Source organism: Rhipicephalus sanguineus, chromosome 9, assembly GCF_013339695.2.
Source record: "Rhipicephalus sanguineus isolate Rsan-2018 chromosome 9, BIME_Rsan_1.4, whole genome shotgun sequence".
Classification (NCBI taxonomy): Eukaryota; Metazoa; Arthropoda; class Arachnida; order Ixodida; family Ixodidae; genus Rhipicephalus; species Rhipicephalus sanguineus.
The window spans coordinates 81,158,729-81,179,125 of NC_051184.2; the positions used below are offsets into that span (position 1 = coordinate 81,158,729).

General features: G+C 47.5%; 1 protein-coding gene across 1 annotated transcript in view; it reads left to right on the forward strand.

The window, feature by feature from the left end:
- Positions 1–11,931: 11,931 nt before the first annotated feature.
- The window catches only part of LOC119405672 (cytochrome P450 3A6), a 34,105-nt gene continuing 25,639 nt past the window's right edge, over positions 11,932–20,397 (forward strand). The window contains exons 1-2 of the mRNA XM_037672515.1: positions 11,932–11,979; positions 15,420–15,605. Coding sequence (XP_037528443.1) covers positions 11,932–11,979; positions 15,420–15,605 — 234 coding nt within the window. The remainder of the gene's footprint in view (positions 11,980–15,419; positions 15,606–20,397) is intronic.

Below are 20,397 nucleotides of genomic sequence, written 5' to 3' on the forward strand. Positions count from 1 at the left end.
TGCGCACGACACTAATTCCAAGTTTCAATCTTGTTGAGTGTTTTGGGATGGCGTAAACGCAAAACGCAGTCAAGTGTGCGCATAGGAAAAAGAAAATATAATGCAGTCGATAGAAGTTGTTTGCGGTTTTACGATGCGCAAAGTAATCGTTATTTCTTCGTGCCTCCCCTCAATGCGTCCGTCGAGTCGACGATAGTTTTCAATTTCGGCCGCTGGTTTTATGGAGCTATCGAAGAGCGTTGAGAGCAATGGTAAGAACTTGTTCGCTTTATTTGGGCCAGAATAACCTGAGAACGTTTTCAACAGCATGACCACGCCATATATGGTTGTTTTTTTTCTGCATATGTGACCTGATGCTCCATACGACGGTTGTTAAAATTCGCGCAAGTTCTGGATACCCAAAGAATAGGCTCGGTGAAAATAAAGTGGCATCTGTGCTGCAATCACTCAATGAAGTAGAGTACACTTTTCTCTGAGATCGCAAAAAGAGCACGGCCGCAAGCCTGAATCCCTCTGTCATGTTATGAGGATCGCACCAGGACTTTTAGCAAAACTAGCTTCCAGGAAGAAATTCGGTAGGCAAAAAAAAACATACGAAAAAAACTGAGATGTACAGAAGCAATACCGCTTTGGGTATACGAAAAAAAATAGAAACACAAGGTCCCATGTGCACAAATTCAAATCCGAACTTTTACTGAAATAATCCGCCGCATTTCACATCGTAGCTACCAGCTGAAATGATGTTGATGGAATCCTTCGTTTGCTGAACCAGCAGTATTTCGGCTGAGGCGAAATGGTAGAGAGGCCCTTTTGTATTTCGGTGCCCGTTAAAGAACCCCACGTGGTCGAGCATTCCGGAGCCCTTCACTACATTGCCCCTCATAATCATATCGAGGTTTTGAGACGTAAAACCCCGACGATAATGTATATTGTGGGGGTGCTATATCACCCCTGTATTGGCGACTGCCGTAACTTGGGCGCGACCGCTGTGTTTGGAACGCACGTGCTTGGCGTAAGCGGAGACGTTCGTCCAAGGTCAGGGATGCGCTTTGCTGTAACCCGAGTTTAGCGCGGTGGCTCGGCATCGCCGCCGCGAATTTAGGCCGGCGCATACTCTCTTTTGGGGTGTGGCAGCGCGCGCGGATGGACGACGGCCACGCTGGGGTCCGTGGGGGACGGTACCACGGCTCGCTTCCCTCGGGCCCTCGTGGTGAGTCGTGCATCTGCGCGCCGCCTTCGCATTTGTATTGTATTATGTTGTCTTATTTTATGTCTTATCTATGTCTTATGTTATATTGTATTGCATGCCTTACATTCTCTTGAGTATGCGTGTTGTGTTCCCAGTATTAATTGTTAGCGTGTTACGTGTTACTAATTCGGCCGGCGAGCTCGCCATATATGTAAAGAAGAGTTTTAATAAACGTATACGTTTTGTTGCCCGACCGCGTGAACTCTCTCCGTGTGTTCCGAGGGCGGCGGCGTTTATCGCTCAGACCCCACACTGGCTGCCCAACGTGGCGCTCTTGGGGCATCGGACGACGGTTTTTGCGGTTCGGGGCAACATTTGTGTGAGCCGGGTAAAGTAAGCCTAAGTGGGGATTTTCATCGCTAGCGTCGGCGGCGTGCTTTCTTGAGAGCGAGGAGATCGGTTGCTTTGGCGTGTTTGAACTTGTCGGCACGTTAAAGGTTTTTTTTTTTATGTTCGCAAGTGGTCATTTTTATTTTTAAGAAGGTCGTTGAGTGTTGGTACGAGAGTCACATGGTCCACATCCTGCGAGAGCGAAGCATAGAGAACGTGGATAATAGGCAAGCCCGAAGCGAGTGAGTACGGAAGCCTCGTGGGTGGTCCGATCTTTTTCTGTAAATAGTTTTTCTTCTGTCTCTTTAACTCTGGGAGTTGCGGCTTGTGTAGCCGGGTGGCCAGGGGCCAAGGGTGTCGTTGCTGCTGGTATTGCGGCTCGACGCCGGGGCGTCGTGACATCGTCCGGGACGGTGGACGCCGATCGCTCGGTAAGCTGCTGTGTGCAGCGAGCGTTTAGGGCCACCTCAGAAAGCTGACGTCTCCTCGCGGCTGCCTCTTCTGCGCCTGTGCGGGTGCTTGTTTTGGATGGCGGTTGTTGTCGAGCGAGTCGTTAGGCCTAAGGCTCTGCTTAGCTGCCTGTTGCACGTGATACACAATCCGTTGGATCGTGGCGTCGAGTTGTTGCACTCCGCTTCCCTCATTTTAGCTTGCGTGCACGATTAAACTAAAAAAAGGCAATCGTTCATTGCATTTGTTGTCTCAGTCACCGCCGATGCCATTGCTAGCCGGACTGCACCGTTCTTTCGAGAGTGTACGCAGTGGGAGTTTTAACCCGCGGCTGGCTGTCTGCTGCACATCGTCTTCACCGATGGCCGATGCATGCCGTGACCTGCGTAGCTGCCTTCAAATCGGCGCCCTCGTGAGTGCTGCCCGCAACCAGAAGACGTGTCGGCGAGCGACGCTCTCTCGCGCCGACGACCACGTTGCCTTTGCGGTTCCGGGACTGAGTTCAAGCCAGTGCAGCGGTGTCGACCAGCGGCTGTGTCGAAGTGCACGGACATTCTGTAGCGACGTTTACGCCACTTGTTCTTTTGTAGAGCTTGTGTAGCTGTGTTGTTTTAAGTCTTTTCCGGGATATGTGTTTGATTTAAGGTTGGGGGGATGTGGGGGTGCTATATCACCCCTGTAAAGGCGACTGCCGTAACTTGAGCGCGGCCGCTGTGTTTGGAACGCACGTGCTTGGCGTAAGACGAGGCGTTCGTCCAAGGTCAGTGATGAGCTGTCTGTAACCCGAGTTTAGCGCGGTGGCGCCGGCATCGCCGCCGCGAATTTAGGCCGGCGCATAGAAACAGGAGTGAGTCTCTTTTGGGGTGTGGCAGCGCGCGCGGATGGGCGACGGCCACGCTGGGGTCCGTGGGGGACGGTACCGCGGCTCGCTTCCCTCGGGCCCTCGTGGTGAGTCGTACATCTGCGGCGCCGCCTTCGCATTTGTATTGTATTATGTTGTCTTATTTTATGTCTTATGTTATATTGTATTGTATGTCTTACATTGTCTTGAGTGTGCGTGCTGTTTCCCAGTATTCATTGTCAGCGCATAAGTTCAGCGTGTTACGTTTACTAATTCGGCCGGCGAGCTCGCCATATATGTAAAGAAGTGTTTTAATAAACCTTTATGTGTTTGTTGCACGACCGCGTGAACTGTCTCCGTGTGTTCCGAGGGCGGCGGCGGTAATATCGCTCAGAACCTACAATATTAATAATATCTGGGGTTTTACGTCCCAAAACCACGATATGATTATGAGAGACGCCGTAGTGGAGGGCTCCGGAAATTTCGACCATCTGGTGTTCTTTAACGTGCACCTAAATCTAAGTACACGGGCCTCTACCATTTCGCCTCCATCGAAATGCGACCGCCGCGGCCGGGATCGAACCCGCGACCTTCGGGTCAGCAGCCGAGCACCGTAACCGCTATACCACCGCGGCGGACACACCCTACAATATTAATCTTAATATACTTTATTTTAGATCTATAGACGCTTAGGCCACATATGTAGTGCTGTTTGTCCCTTGATGTCTGTCCCTTGATCGCAAACTGAGCGGTGGGGCCCGCCAGTAGAAATGTTTAAAGATAAGTGCGAGCCCGGCCGAGCAAAGTGCAGAGCCATGCGGCCACCCACTGCCCGTGGGCCTTTCGCGGACAAAACCCGGCACTTCCTCTCCGCTGGATTCGTCGGCTGCGCTCGTACACATATCACTCTAAGAAAAAATCGAGTATATCGGGAGTATTTCTGCCACACAACGATAATCGTCATCTGGCTTGCTCGCGTTTCCTTTCTTGAAAACCCGGCTCTCGTCACTTTCCTATCAAGAATGCTATGTCACGCTGATAACGCGCGCGCCGTTCGTGACCGGCAACTGCCGGGACCGCGGTGATAACGCGAGGTGGATGACGCTTATCGTTGTGTGGCAGAAATGCTTCCCAAATACTCGATTCTTTCTTATTAGAGTTGTGCATACGACGGGCGATGCTATCGATTTAGGCTTTATACGTTCTTTATTGTGAGGTATGAAAAAGAATGAAGCCTCAGCCCGCACCATAATAATATAGCAGGCAATGCCAATTCGAAAAGAAAATGAACAGGGCAGAGCCAAGTGAAATTTTGACGGGGAAGGAGAAGGGGACTCCAACCCCAGGAAGCAGGAAAAATAAAAAAAAAAATCTACTGTTCGTTGTTTAAAATAGTATTCTTGCTGCTAACATGTTTTACAGAGTTTAATATTCCGCTGCTGAATCCTTGCAAGTGGTAGCTTAGAACTGGAGGCTGCTGCTTGTAATTCTGAAGTGCGTGAGCTCTTCAGTCTTGCCTTCTTGGAGTCTCTGCTTGTTGTTTTCTGTGAGAGTAGGCTGTTGATTGTGGTTTCAACTTCTCTTACTGTCCGAGTGCTCCACTGCAGCCCCTGAGCCAGTGCGTTGACTTCCTTTAGGCTTTATACAGAACATCACGACGGCGACGAACAGTGGCGTACCAACTCGTTCGCGAGTGGGGGGGGGGGGGGGGGGCTGGCGTCGCTCACTCTGTCAGCCATATTATATATATATATATATATATATATATATATATATATATATATATATATATATATATATATATATATATAGAGAGAGAGAGAGAGAGAGAGAGAGACTGCATTTCCTCTCAATTTGATGTGATTTTTTTATATTCATAGACATGTCTGATATCAAGAAAGGGTCTGCACAAAGAGATTGTGCAGGCTGGGCCGCCCTGTACCGCGACTACACAGCAGTGTTTAATAACATTTTGGACATTTTACCGCCAAGTTTAAAAAGCACAGCCACATTTAACCTGTTCTTCATCTGAGCATTCTATCTGCAAACTTCACAGTCTCAGTTTGGCGTTGTAAATGCGATGTGAAGAACCTGCTATGAATCTAGTACCTTAAATTCTCACTTACTAAACAAAACATGTCTCTGACAAAGCAAGGTACTTCGCAGAAGTCGTAGGAATAAGCCGAGTGCCAATTTCTTTACTGTTAGAGACCTCTAATATAAAATCTTTCTAAAGAAGGAGGCCAAGTTCCGTCGATTAATATTTATAGAAACCACATTGAGCTTCTTGTGTACTGTAAGATTGTAAATTACTACGAATTTATATGCTAGGTGCCGTTCCTTGCCCTCCTACTTTTCCTAGCTTGGGTGGGGAGTGAACGGGAAAGCGGTGAAGTGGCTCCTTACTGCTCCCCTCCGGCTACTCCAAGTAAAGAGCCTACGTAAATTGTGTAAGCTCAAATATTGCTTGAAAAAATGTGGGCGATTACTGCCCCGCATTGTCGTTACTGCCCGAACTGCCCCGCATTGCCGTTAGCTGTTAATGATTGGTCGAAATTTTCTGGGTCATGCTCACAGCACCTGCTCGCAACAAGGCGCAACAAATGACGCTTAGGTGATCCACCACGTAATTACCACTTACGCATGACTACGTTAAAAAATAAACCATTTTCAATAAGGCGTATTGTTCGACATTGGTTTCTCGCTATTCGTCAAAATTTTTCGGTGCCATAAAATCGCCTCCTTGTTACGCGACGTCAAGTGTCTGCGAAAACTCGCGGCGTTAAAATGAAGTGTGCACAATAAGCAGCGCATTACTGTGCTGAACAATAACCAATTTTAGGGGCGAAGCTCCTTAAAGCGGCACCCATTCATCCCTCGTAGTCGTAGTGCGTAACCAGTCGTAACGCTAGTACCAGATCTTGACCTCCAAGGTGGTGCCGGTGGGAGATCTTTCCTGTGCGTTGTTGAACAATAAAAAATTCGCAGCGTGCGCGTTAACTAAAAGCCGAATTCTTCTGTCTCTCATATCTCATTCCCCATTAGCAGCCATTGGCATGTTCCAGTAGGAAACGTTAGTAGAAGTAGAAGTGTAAGTGTTAGCTAAAAGCCGACTTCTGTCTCTCATTCCCATTAGCAGCCATTGTTTACCTCCAAGGTAGTGCCTGGTGAGATTTCTCCTGTGCGTGATCAAACAATAAAAATTTTGTTCAAAACGCCGTTGATTGATGAAATAAACCAACGAAAGACGCCAGATGTTTTCTAAAAGCAAAACGAAAGAACGCCAGATGTTTCTAAAGCAAAACGAAAAGACGCCAGCTGCTTAACGAAAGACGCCAGATGTTTTCTAAAGCAATGGTTTTCTAAACAATGAAAATTCACAGCGTACATGTAAAATTAAAGTGAGCTGCAAGTCGTCATAACTCTCATCGAACCTTTAGTATAAACGCGCCCGATCTCACGTCGGTGATGATGTACTGGGCAGAATTCACGGAAGATTCACGGTTTACCGATGAACCTCCGCAGCTTCGCCCACTCATCATCATTCACTCCGTGGATATGCTGTGATTTTTTTTTTTTGGGGAACGAAATTCAAGAAGGGCTGCCCACCAATCACTTTGGCAGCGGCTACTTATAGCAGCAGGCGAGATGGAATCATATGTGTATAACGGATACTTTCAGTTGTAGTATAACCAGTATAACAACGTTGAGTTCTTTTTGCGCGTGTACAACTCTCTGTGAACTCATCGCTGCTGACAGAGAGGTTGAGAGATAAATAAACATTATAAGGAACAGACACAATCCTTCGCAGGTAGGCAGCCTTCTTAGTCCAGAAAACCGTGGACGCTGATCACCTCCCTGGTGACGTATACAGGTGAAACTACAGGGCAAATTTGAAAGCTATGCTTCTCAATGTGCCGAGTCCACTGCCTTCTTAAAAGCCGCAGCAACCGCTGTAGGCTACCATATGATAAGCAACTTGTGAAGCAGGATAATCGGAGACTAAAGTGGGAATCTTTTTTAGCTCTGCTGGATCGGGCTATAAAACGTTTGCCGGTTCCCGTCCGTAATTGCGTTGCCGATTACCTAAATTTCAGGCCACGCCGACCAAAATAAAATCATGACAGATTGCTGTAATCTTATAGAGCCCCTGCTGAGCGATAGCCTCCTCTACAATGCTCGAGAGCAAGGAGCGAAATCGTGGAATAGGCAGCCAGCAGCGCAGAGAGCCTACAGTGCATGGCCACGACACACAGAGGACAGTCGTCACAGCAGAACTGTAGGAAACATTATTTACATAATAACTGCGGTAACCCGTTGCGGTAACCCGTTGAACGACGCGGCCCAAGCTCTCAAGAGCGCATGTGCGCAATCTTTATCCCCCTTCCCTCTCCCCTTTAGTTTCCTATATATCGATACGGGGTTGTATGAGTATATAAAATATGTATTTACAGAGAGGAATTAGTAAAAGAGTCAAGATGGCTGACCGCCACACTCGCGCGCCAGTCAGGCTCTTCAGCCCTTCGTCTTCCTTCACTTCCTCTCCGTAACAATATATTCACGAGTGTGAATAAAACCTGCGCTGTTTTTCTGTTGGCATGGTCCGACTGTCTCGTTTACTGCTGGAGCGGCGTGGCCGCCTCCCAACCAACAGTGGCGACTTGAATGCAGCAATAACTTTATTGCTGCGTTCAAGTAAAACTTTGCCTCACTTGTTATTTTCCCACACTGCAGCCGAGCAGCCGACAATGACCACTGTCGAAAGTGGGGGGGGCTCCGCCCCCTAACATTTCTCAGTGGGGGGGGCTACGCCCCCCTTGCCCCCCCCCCCGGTAGATACCGTATCATACGCCTATGGCGACGAAAGCCCGCCGAGTGTGTCCATATAATTGCTATCGCAACAATAAAAATAGACATCACACTTTGCCCGCCGCCTTCTTTTAAGCGGTGAGTGAACTTATCATAGTGCAGCACAACCACCGGACGCTTTGAGGTTGTCGATCGGTGACTTCACCTCCGACAACACAGCAATTAGCGTTTTTATTAGGCTCTCAACTGCGACTGTTTCCTGTAGGACATCTGCTATCACTGGCCGCTCTAATTGGCCTGCCATTTGGTGTGTACTTGATGAGTGGCAACCCGCAAACCATTCCGCTGCAATATCTTGTCTCCCAGACAGACAGCAGGACGACCAGAGGTCAGGCCTTCAGGTTTGCGTACGATTTTTATTTTTTGTTTCCAAACAAAGCACCATGACAGGCATTTACTCATTGAGTAGTGTAACATAGGTGGCGTAATACTGTGCCGCATGGGCGTAACAGGGAGGACACTAACGGAGGCGTAGAAGAACGCAGCCAGAACAGGTGGGCGCAAATTATCAACTCTAAATCTTTGGTGATGTGCCCCTCATAATCATATCGTGGTTTTCCGACGTTAGACCCGCTCAATGACGCCGGACATGTTCAATAAAGTTTTTACTCACTCACTCAGCCTATCCACGGGGTGAATGATGATGAGTGGATAGAGCACGCATCTGCAACGCAGCGAGCGCGGAGCGTCGGCGTCGCGAGGCGAGAGAGGAGGGGGGGGGACTTTATCGATCGGGCGAGGTGGCTACATACTACTACTACAGAGGAGGGAACGACCCACACCCTAAGGAGCTTCGCCCCTAAAATTATTAAGGCAACATTCGTGCTTTCTTTGCCGAGAGCAATACACACATTTCTGCGATCTTTGTGGCCATCAGCTGCTTCAAAAGATTTCAACTCAATTGGTTCATCGAGTTCAAAATCACCAGAACGTCGACTAACCAGTTGAGTTACAGTACTGCCTTGGGAAAAGTTTTAATCTGTTTTAGATCCCATGGAAGGAGCCTACCTTTTACCTACGAGGAATCCAATAGGGAACCCAAGCTCAAGTTTGGGCGCGACGCACGAGCGGCTGAGCTCCGCGTTAATATATGGGCAGACGCTGCCCGCGAAGGCGGTTTGTCGCCGGATTTGCCAGCGGCGGCGGCAAGGTCACGTGCGCGCATGCGCTCCTCATTCGGCCCAAAGCACTGCTACTCAGCAATAGCTACATGCTGACGCACCACAGATGCATTCCGAGAGCTCTGCGCGTGCGCGGAAGCGGGGGCGGCAGTGTCGTGGCCGTGGATGCCCCCAGTTGCGATAAGAGCAGTGGCGCCGCTCGACGTTGCTTTGGAAGCCTATAATAAGGAACTGCAATTACCTAGATATCAGAACAACCTTTAATGATAACTTCACGTGCTGGTCGTATCGACCTCGTGCTAAAAAGGAGTTGCTTAATTTTGAATCGGCGCACTCTAAAAATGTTGAGATGCTTTGCGACAACGTGCTTGCATTCGGCACTGAGCAGATCTTGCGAACACACGATGGTTGAATCTTTTAGTTACGGGGTGTCGCGTCTGCAATCGGCTGGTTTCCCCTGCTCAGTCATAACTAGCGTTTCGGAGAATTCGCTCAAGAAATTGAAAGGCATGCACAAAAGAGCGGAACCTACACAGCATAACAAAAGGCCGGAAATAAAATCACAGCATATCCACGGAGTGAATCTGGGGCGGATATTCGACATTTTATAACGCAAGGAGCTAACCATTGTTCGATGGAGAAGTGGTTTGATAGCCCTAAATCAAAGGAATCAGTACTTTATGAAGTTGATCCACACAGAAAATTTTTCATAGCGACAGATCTCCCACGACACTTAGAGACTTTAATCCACAGACTTCGATTGGAAGTAGCCTACACAAACAGCTTCCTGCACAAGATACATCGATCCAACTCCCCGGAATGCCATTGTGGTCAAGCAGAAGAAAATGTTCGCCATATTCTTTTGGAGTGCGTTAAATACGCGAATGAAAGAGAAAAATTAAAGAAAAAATTAGCAAGTTTGGACAGACGGCCCCTCACATTAAAGAAATTACTTGGACCATGGCCTGAGATGCATCTTCAGAAAAAGGCGAACATCTTCCTGACAGATTTTTTAGTGGAGACCGGACTGGATAAGCGCCTGTGATAGACAGCCAGGGATTGATTTATATGAAAGGTGTGCGGGTGAACAGTTATATGACAGCGTGAACTGCTGCAAGCAAACTGTGTCTTGGTATGATATTTGAAGTGATTTCAGTGTGCGGAGTGTTTATGTTTGGGTACCGTTTAGTATTATTCTTTTTTTTTTCGCTGCATAACTTCGTGATATGGAGTAGCCGAGGCAATATGGACCTCAACCTCTCCACAGCAAAACAGTTAGAACAGAACAGAACAGGAGTGAATGATGATGAGTGGGCGAAGCTGCGGAGGTTCATCGGTAAACCGTGAATCTTCCGTGAATTCTGCCCAGTACATCATCACCGACGTGAGATCGGGCGCGTTTATACTAAAGGTTCGATGAGAGTTATGACGACTTGCAGCTCACTTTAATTTTACATGTACGCTGTGAATTTTCATTGTTTAGAAAACCATTGCTTTAGAAAACATCTGGCGTTCTTTCGTTTTGCTTTTAGAAAACATCTGGCGTCTTTCGTTGGTTTATTTCATCAATCAACGGCGTTTTGAACAAAATTTTTATTGTTTAATCACGCACAGGAGAAATCTCACCAGGCACTAAACAATGGCTGCTAATGGGAATGAGAGACAGAAGAAGTCGGCTTTTAGCTAACACTTACACTTCTGCTTCTGCTAACGTTTCCTACTGGAACATGCCAATGGCTGCTAATGGGGAATGAGAGACAGAAGAATTCGGCTTTTAGTTAACGCGCACGCTGCGAATTTTTTATTGTTCAACAACGCACAGGAAAAATCTCTCACCGGCACCACCTTGGAGGTCAAGATCTGGTACTAGCGTTACGACTGGTTACGCACTACGACTACGAGGGACGAACGGGTGCCGCTTTAAGGAGCTTCGCCCCTAATACCCGATATGCATAAAGTCGCCCACGGCCTGAAGAAGGTTGCGGGCAGACACGGTTTTCCGCCCCTAACAGCTCTCCCGCCTATGCGCCCGTGTTTCGTAGCAAAGGAATAAGGCCACCTGTGACATATAGAGCGTGTAAAACCGCATTGTCCATGTGTGGTTGGGGTGGTTTATGTAATACCCCTCAGCTGTGGTTAGGACATACTTCGGCCAGACTGGTCGACGTTCAAATATCCGATTAGTGGAACGTGAAGCCTCCTTTAACAATGTATCTGGATTACGATCGCCTTGGCACTGCAAGTCTTGCGCATGCGCGCCCCGTTTTAGGGGCGAAGCTCCTAAAGCCGTGGGTCTGTACATGCATGTCTTTCGTGGTACGTGACCGCCTAGTTCTATGAAGTGCACTTGCGAGCAACCCACTACGCTATAAATCATCATAATTTTAGGGGCGAAGTGCACTTGCGAGGAAACCACTACGCTATAAATCATCATAATTTTAAGTGCACTTGCGAGGAACCCACTACGCTCTACTTCCTAAAGCCGTGGGTCTGTACATGCATGTCTTTCGTGGTACGTGACCGCCTAGTTCTATGAAGTGCACTTGCGAGTCTTACGAGTTGCGAGTTCTATGAAGTGCACTTGCGAGTCTTACGTCTTTCTTAATGATGTAATGGGCGAACTTTCACGGGAGAGTTACGGTTTTACCGATGATCTCCCCTCTCGAGCTTCGCCCCACTCATCATCATTCATTCCGTGATTATGGCGTGATTTTTTTCGTAATCAGGGTGCTTGGGAAAAATTCGCAACCAGGTGGCCACAGAATTGTTCGAGGCTTCTTGCATAAATAAAAACGGTGTCCAGTGTGTTAGTGTGCCATATTGAATTTATATCGCAAGGAATTGGTTTTTTAGACAAGTCTTGATAACTAAAGGTCGGGTTGTCACTCTGTTACGGTGCTTGTCAATGTGACTCGCGCATGCGCCGGAAGTTACCTGAGATGCCCCCCCCCCCCCAATGTTTTTTTTTCCAATAAATCAGTTCTTAGTTGGCACCAGTCCTGTCATTTATTGTGCCCGTTTCTTTGTGGCTCCAAATTTTTGTCCGATCACGTGAATTTTTAGCGAGCGCCATGGATGGTGAACGGCACCGGCACAGGGACCGCAAGGACATCTTCACTGTAAAAAAATGTTTTAGCTCCACTAACGTGAAACCTGTGGAGGGGCGAAGCATGCAGTGTGCGCCGGTGTTTCCCAGAGAAAAATCACTGCTAATGGGCAATGAGAGACGGAAGAAAGATTACACAGAGACCTGCAGTCCGCTTTTAGTTAACGTGCACGCTGCAAATCTTTATTGTTAAACTACGTACAAGAGAAATCTGCCACCGGCACTACATTGCAGGTCAAGATCCAGTGCCTATATATACGCGGTGCCCGGTGAACGGTTGTGCAAGCGAGCAGTCGGTTTTTTCAATCAGGCATCGCGGCGTTGCGCAGGAGAGAATGAGGCGCGCGAGAGGGGGGAGAGTAGGAGAGGAGACAGAGAGGGAGGGGACGCGCATGCGCAGTGGGGGTGTGGACGCCGCGGGAGAGATGGACAAAAGCCCCCGCCTGAAGATGCTTCGCATCTAAAGAAATGCAGAACCCTTACATCACTGTTAACATGAGAGCCAGCGAAGCTGTGACGGCTGCACGTTCTGCGGCAGCGGCCTTCACGTCGTTTTCGTGCCCGTTCGCGCTTCTGTGTTCGTTGGCGATCCTTTTGTTGCCGCTCTTCGTCCTCCGAGCAAACGACACGCATCCGTCCCATAACTGCTCCGAAGGGCATCTGCTCATAACAGCGCTAGCGCGATCTATACGTCACGAGGCAAAGGGGCGCGGCGATTGGTGGGGAGTGCCGAGTATCGTGACACTTGGGGCAACGGTGGTGGCGAGGGCGGATGAGGAGCACCTGTGCACATTGGACACAAACCGATGTATACGGCGCCCAAAATTGTTGTTCTACGCGTCACCGAGTCCGCGATTCGCCAGCACCTAGCCCTACACAGCTTCGCTTTGGTAATTTCACTGTCTCGGCTAGGGCCAAGTCAGCGGTTGCAGGCGAACATGCAAGAGAAAAAATGTAAAGTCAATAAGGTTGACTATAACTAGGGACGTTCAGCGCAATAAAACGGAGCCACAAGAAAGAGACGCAGACAACACATGCGCTAACTTCAAACCACGTTTATTTGGGAACGCACATGCATATATATAAAACTCTAAACGCAGCAAGCTCACGCCTCGCTCTCATACAAATATAGGTCTACAAGAAACATGATGTTTTATCAAGAACACGCCTACAGTCATCAACTAAACAGGGAATCTCGCACGTGTCATCCAGCAATGCCAAATCATACAGAAAACCCAGTAAATCAAATATACAATCGAAATTACAACACATCACGCACGCCCATCTGGCGAATATACGGAACGCACGCGGAATGACGCAACCATGCCGGCTGCGCAAAAATAACCTTAATCTGTCAAGTGCGGCCCTACGAAGGCATGCTAAGAAACGACAATTCTCGACAGATTAAGGTTATTTTTGCGCAGCCGGCATGGTTGCGTCATTCCGCGTGCGTTCCGTATATTCGCCAGATGGGCGTGCGTGATGTGTTGTAATTTCGATTGTATATTTGATTTACTGGGTTTTCTGTATGATTTGGCATTGCTGGATGACACGTGCGAGATTCCCTGTTTAGTTGATGACTGTAGGCGTGTTCTTGATAAAACATCATGTTTCTTGTAGACCTATATTTGTATGAGAGCGAGGCGTGAGCTTGCTGCGTTTAGAGTTTTATATATATGCATGTGCGTTCCCAAATAAACGTGGTTTGAAGTTAGCGCATGTGTTGTCTGCGTCTCTTTCTTGTGGCTCCGTTTTATTGCGCTGAACGTCCCTAGTTATGCATCTTTACCAACCCGCCCAACTCGCCGCACTTGGCAAGGTTGACTACACGGCGGACGAATAGACAGTACAAGATTCTTCCATAAGCCTACTCACCTTTGGAAATAACTGTGCGCTATGCGACGAACGATGTAGTCAGCCTTTATATACCGTAGTTACGTCCACACTGCTTTTCTCCTTGACTTTGGACCATGTTATGACACTGAATATAGAAGACGGTTTCTGGACATTTCAAAACGTAGTACCGTGAGCTGAACGTAGCGTCTTGTAACATAGTAAAATCCATCAAAAATTTGAACAGAAATCAGACTGCTCAGTTTTTTTTTTTTTCACCATTATTTCATCTTGTGAGCAAAGACGCCTCATAATTTGGACTGTTTCCACGGGTTCTAATACTTGAAACATCACGGGCAATATGTAACATAGAGGTTGCCTTGTCGAATCTAGGTATTCAGGGTACCGCTCATTCGCCGCTAGTGTATTCTGCCAATTGCAAAGAATGATGTGTCAGTCACGCTTACTTTCACCTTGCGATGTCTTTACTAATCGTTGGCCTGTGAATGAAAGCGGTGAACACGGAGAAGCAATGTGAACGAATATTGTGTTACCAGGAAGAATGCGCCCACAGCGACTCACACAATGTGACCGATACTAAACCTAGTAGGCGAGCTCCTCGTGAAAGCTGTGACGTTTAGCCATTTAGTGAGGTGCCTATACTGCTGACAAGTGCTTCTTTTTTTTTTTTGGGGGGGGGGGGGGGTACCAGAACCATTTCCTACATCTAACACAGTGTGTCTTTGTGTAGTAGCGGGATGAATTGCTGTTTTACGCTGACGATGTCAAGATGTTACCGGCTGGAACCCGACAGCATTCTTCAGCTCGTGTAAATGAAAAAGACTGGCCAGTAAAATGATGTGAGCACTTACAGGAAGAATGTGCGGAGATGCGCGGACTGGCCAAGTAAAGAGACTAGGCCTGTCAATTCGAGGGCCGTAGAGGAACGCATACATGGCATAAAAATCTAATTCTACACTACACATACCACATCATATGTGAACTTACTACTACACCTAACATCTTCGTGATTTTGTTCCGAATTAATCCAATGAGCTTTTGCATTAAAGATATGTATGAAATCTACATGTGCTGTCATATATTATGCTCCCCGCATGCCAGTGATGTAATTTTGAAATGGGCGTAAACATGTGCATAAAGTGTTTGAAACGATAAAAACGATAAAGTGTTTGAAAATGCCATTGTTTGAACAGCAACGAGGCTTCCTTGTTACGTGTGTGGTGCATATATGAGTTGTTAGAGCCACGCGTGGCGCGCACGGGCGATGATCGTCTGGCTCCAACGAGGACCACACGCTACATGCCGCTGCTGCTCGCCCAGCCGTGCACGCCTTGGGTGCTGACGTGTGAGCTTTCAACAATAAGTTGTTGTCCGTTGTTTTGTGAAGCGTACGTCTGCCTTGCTTTAACTACGGGCGGACGCAGCAAGCCCAATACCCACATAGTGAACACATTTCCAATACATCATTAAAAGTGACATATTATGCTTAAGTAAGTAGACGGGAAGCGCATTAGCGCGCTGTCACGTTGGGCATCCTGTTGAACTGCCAAGTGGTCCTACGAGTTTCGGGATGACTATATCATATCACGCGCTTTGCAGGTCGACGTCACTGACATGATTGTCATCCTCGCGGCCACACTAGCCATGCTGATGGTCACATGGCTCGCCTTATGGGTCAAGGGACGTCGCCAAGGCTATAACTTCTTTCGTAGGTACGGGATTGATGGGCCGACACCCGATCTGCTCTGGGGAAACTGGAAGCAGCTGAAGAAAGACAGGATAGCGGTGAGCATACGTATCGGGTCTTCTACAATAGCGCTTCGGGCCCAAGTTCTTATGGGTACAGGCGTGCTCACGATCGACGAGGACTGAACACAGTTCTTTTCTTGCGTTTTGACCTAGCGCGAGTTTTGGCTTCACCGCACTTGGTTAACAAATAACTGTTCACACGCTGAGAGAGCTAATGTCTGTATCGTACAGACCAGGGACAGTACGGACACAAACGTGTTACAAAATATTTAATGACAACATCTAGGGTTTCACGTGCCAAAACCACGATATGAGGCACGCCGTAGTAGATGGCTCCGGGAATTTCGACCATCTGGTGTTCTTTAACGTGCACTGAGATCGCAGAGTGCACGTTCTTGTAGCATTTCGCCTGCATCGAAATGCGCTCACCGCGGTGGGGATCGCACCCGCGAGTTTCGGGTAGTAGCCGAGCAACGTAACGACTGTACCACCGAGGCGGACTACAAAGTTTTAACGTGATAGCGTTAAAGAGCTCGTTTTGCAAGAATTCCGGTGTCGGCATCGGTGTCGGCGCCGTTGGTTCCAAGCGGAATATCATCATCGTGTCCGTGACCAGAAAAAATGAGACAGATGCAAATAAAATAAATAATAAAAAATTAAGGCAACTTGGCACTAGTGGTGCTCAAGCCTGAGGAAAGTGCGGAGCTAGGTGGCCTTCTTTTTGTTTCTTTTATTTTTCTCTCTTCCTCTGTTTATTTATTTTTCTCTCATCTTTCTCTTTTTTTCTATATCTTTTGTCCCGGTTTATTTCTATTTCTTTATTTCTGTCTCTACGTATTCGTTTGTCTATCTTGCTCGTTCTATCTATTTCTCGCTTTTCCGTTCTATCTCTCTCTCTTACATTTTCTTTCTCTTTTTCTTTCATTTCTTTCTCTCATTCATTCTATGCTATGCTTTACTCTGTCCCCTCCTCAACCTCACTTGCCATTCCCGCCACCTTGCTGTACTATACTACACAGGGCTATGCGGTGTTCTGTCAGCGTGCCTGTATAACCGAGTGCTTAAGACGCTCGCCTTTGGATCGTGGGTACGTGGGTTCAAATTCCGCTGCCTCATGACTAATTTTCTCTTTCTTTCTCTCTCTGTCTCTGTCTCTCTGTGCTCGTTCTCTCACCCATCAGAGTTATTCCGTCACGCGCCAGAGGAATCGGCGCACGTGTTTTGGAAGCGAAGCAGAAGATGAAGAGAGCGCGTGAAGATTCATGATGATGATAGTTTCTGTTCGCAATACCCGGCCCAACGAAAAGCTTACAGAGCTCCGCTCTTAAAAACTTCGCTTCGAGTGAGAATCGAGCCCAGGCCTTCTGCGTGGCAAGCAGGTGTTCTGCCACAGAGCCACGCTATTCCTTGAAACTGCTCCGGAAAAAAAAAAAAACACTATATGAATGTCACGCAGTGGAAGGAGTCTCCTTAACACATGTAATATTGTGTAGCAGTGAGTGAGTGAACAACTTTATTGAACGATCCGGCAAAACAAGGAGAGGGGAATGGGGTGGTGGAGACTCTTGCGTGCATGCGAGCCTCTCAGCCGCGAAGGGAGCCCCTCGCGCTGCGAGGGTGGCATGTCACGTGCTGGACCTTGTCTCTGTGGGTAGGCTTGCTCGTGTCTTTTGCTGCATGTTGGTAGCCGAGGTCCTGGATTCCCCTAGCTGACGTCCTGCGAGCGGTCCGTCGTGCCGGGTTTCTGCAGGTCCAGGAGTTCGAGAAGCGTAGAATCGCGCCAGCCGTCAAAACATGCGAATTGCGCAACGAGTGTATGTTTTCAAGGCCCACCCGTTACAAAGCGCTCAGTCATATTCCATCATCATCAGCTGCAAAAGCATCAACAAAGTGAGCAGCTGCGTAGGTTCGCGTGTTGCTTCCCGGACGCGTAGTGTGCCCTTCGCTGATTCGCAAAAGGAAGAATTATGGCGTAGTGGGCGCTTGACAACTGTACTTGCAGTAGGTATTCTAGGATAGTTTGAAACAGCTAATATTGCGCGCACAGTCGTTCGTTTCCTCACGGCACGGTTGAGGCATGCACCGAGAACGAAAGCCGGGCTAGCAGTCAAGAAAGCGATGCGCACGGGGCCTGATTACGCTCTCGCGTTCTACTCTTGAAGGCGAAACTCAAGCGTCCTCCAAGTCTTTTGCGCTACCATTACAGGCAACATACATTTTAGCCAATCTTAATGTTCGACATATCATTACGGATGCCGGTATAAAGGAAAAGTTCTCTCGATTCGGCACCAGAACTCTAATCGCTTGCAGAAGCAGCCATCTGTTGCCGAAGCTTCGGGTTTTATGTAATATGAATGACCATGATGTTGCCCGACGTGTCGCATACTGGAGGCCAGTTTTTGCTCATCGTCAGCTGGGACGCAACCGAACCCGCAGACCTTGTGCTCGCCATGTCAAAAGGTGATAAGCGATATGAAGATGACGTATGCTTGTCTGCTTTGCGTTCTCTGTAGTCCCGCGTTAGAGGCGCTACACCGAATTCTTGCACAATGTATGCTTGTTCTAAACACTGTGGAAGAGTTAAATAGTTCGTGCACGTATTTTTATCTCACAATACGCTTTGCAACGCATATAGAAATGGTTGCACATATCACAAAAATAAATAAAGTTCACGAGAAAACATTTTTATCTTATTTCGTATAATGCCTTATCTCTCATATATTATCGAAATTGTATGTCATTCAACATGCAAGAAGTTCAAATTGCCTGTGAATACAAGCCCCGACCGGAACGTTTCATTGTAGAGTACATTGTGGATGCGGGAATAGTGAAATTTTCAAATTTAGTGAAAAACGAATATTCAAAAAGATTCGGCAGATCCCACGCGTCGTGGGAATCGGTTTCATGCGAAGCAATCAGCGAGTACTTCTATGCTGTACTTTATGGCTTTGAGCCAAGCGCTACGAGGGGGATCGACGTGTTTTTGTAAGTGTGCACATCGCTATGTGCACATCGTGGGCTTAACAGGCACGTCGACAACAATGGCGTTTAACGGGTAACTTACGGTGCGACGTAACTTCAGCCCTCACGTTAGAGTACATACGTCAGTATCATCGAAACTAAGCGCACTTTATGATGCAGTCATGTGAATATCACATGTAACATTCCTTAATGTATTCCACCGGGGTCGAGCAATGCTTCAGTATATAGCTTGCTGAATCATAGGAATACAAAATGTAATGTTTATTAGACTGCTATAAAAGCGGAGCCAACACTGGAACCACAGAAGTTAATCTGGTATGTCGCCTGTATCGTAGAAGTACATACGTGGTGTGCCCCGCCACGGTGGTCTAGTGGTTATGGCGCTCGACTTCTGACCCGAAGGTCGCGGGATCGAATCCCGGCTGCATTTTCGATGGAGGCGAAAATGTTTGAGGCCCGTGTACTTAGATTTAGGTGCACGTTAAAGAACCCCAGGTGGTCGAAATTTCCGGAGCCCTCCACTACGGCGTCTCTCATAATCATATCGTGGTTTTGGGACGTTAAACCCCAGATATTATTATTATTATTATATGTGGTGTTCATCGCTTCGATGTAAAATTAGATAGCCAGCACCACAAACACAACTGACGTTGCACCGACATTGCGCCTGCATAGGCTGTTTTTCCAAAACAGATTACGGACCTGGCGTGGCTCTGTGGTAGAATACCTGATTGCTACGCAGAATGCTTGGGTTCGATTCCTGCGGGGATACTAATTCTTATTCTTTCCATTCGTCGGGTCAACGCTGCCGAGGTCGCTTTTTCTTAACGCTCGCTCATTTAAATTACCAATGTCTGTTCCCGCCGTCCCTGGGTAGATATAAACTGTCAATCACCTGTGGCGCATACCCGTGTACCACGGCCCATGGTATACGGGTATGTGCCACACGAGTCTGCAGGAAAGCGTTTGACGACGTACGCGACAGGACTTTCACGTTATTCATGTCATGACCCGACAGTCATATTTGTCAAATCCTCTTACCCTCCCATGCCAATTTTGGTCTGCACCAAGTTAAGGAGGCGATAATGACAGCACCCAGACGTAGACGGCTAGATAGATAGATACGTAGATAGAAACGCTCACAGTGCCAAAGGTTCGCTAAGAAATTGGCTGCGCATGTCACGTACAGCATGAAATATCGTCATTTTCGTCATCTTTTATTCCCTTCTTTTTCACAGCCGCTGATCTGTAGGGCATTGGTCCTCATAAATTTCCAAAGGTCGTGACACCGAAATGACTGACCCATTTTAACGACTTCCCTTCGTTAGAAGTTCTACGGATCGAATGCGGTGAAAAAAAAAAACATACAGATAGAGAATCTACTGTAAACATTTTTGAACGCCAGTAAAACGTAGCGAACTAAGTTTTCAATAATGCGGTGCGGATATGGATACATCGATTACGACGATTATCGAGCAAATATAACGATGTAGTCGCATACAACGATGTGGCAGTGTAAATATAAGAATGCCGTATCCAACGCACGGCAAATTGACTCTTTTTGCAAAAGCAGTTTTTTTTCTTTCAGTGAATATAATATGATATAAATAGTGAAACTGTTCATAAATTACGCAAAGCAAAACGGTGGTCTCGAAGTTTTCGTGTATACGGACTGCGCGCTCTTTGCAGTTACTAAATATTACACGTGAAGATGCGTTAACCTGTGCGGACGTCCCCTGTGCATAACTCGTTCATATATAGAACTAAGCAAATTTTTAACACGAAAGTGTTTTATGCCGGGGTCCACCAAGTACTTCCGTTGCAGGATATGACGTTCATAAAATGA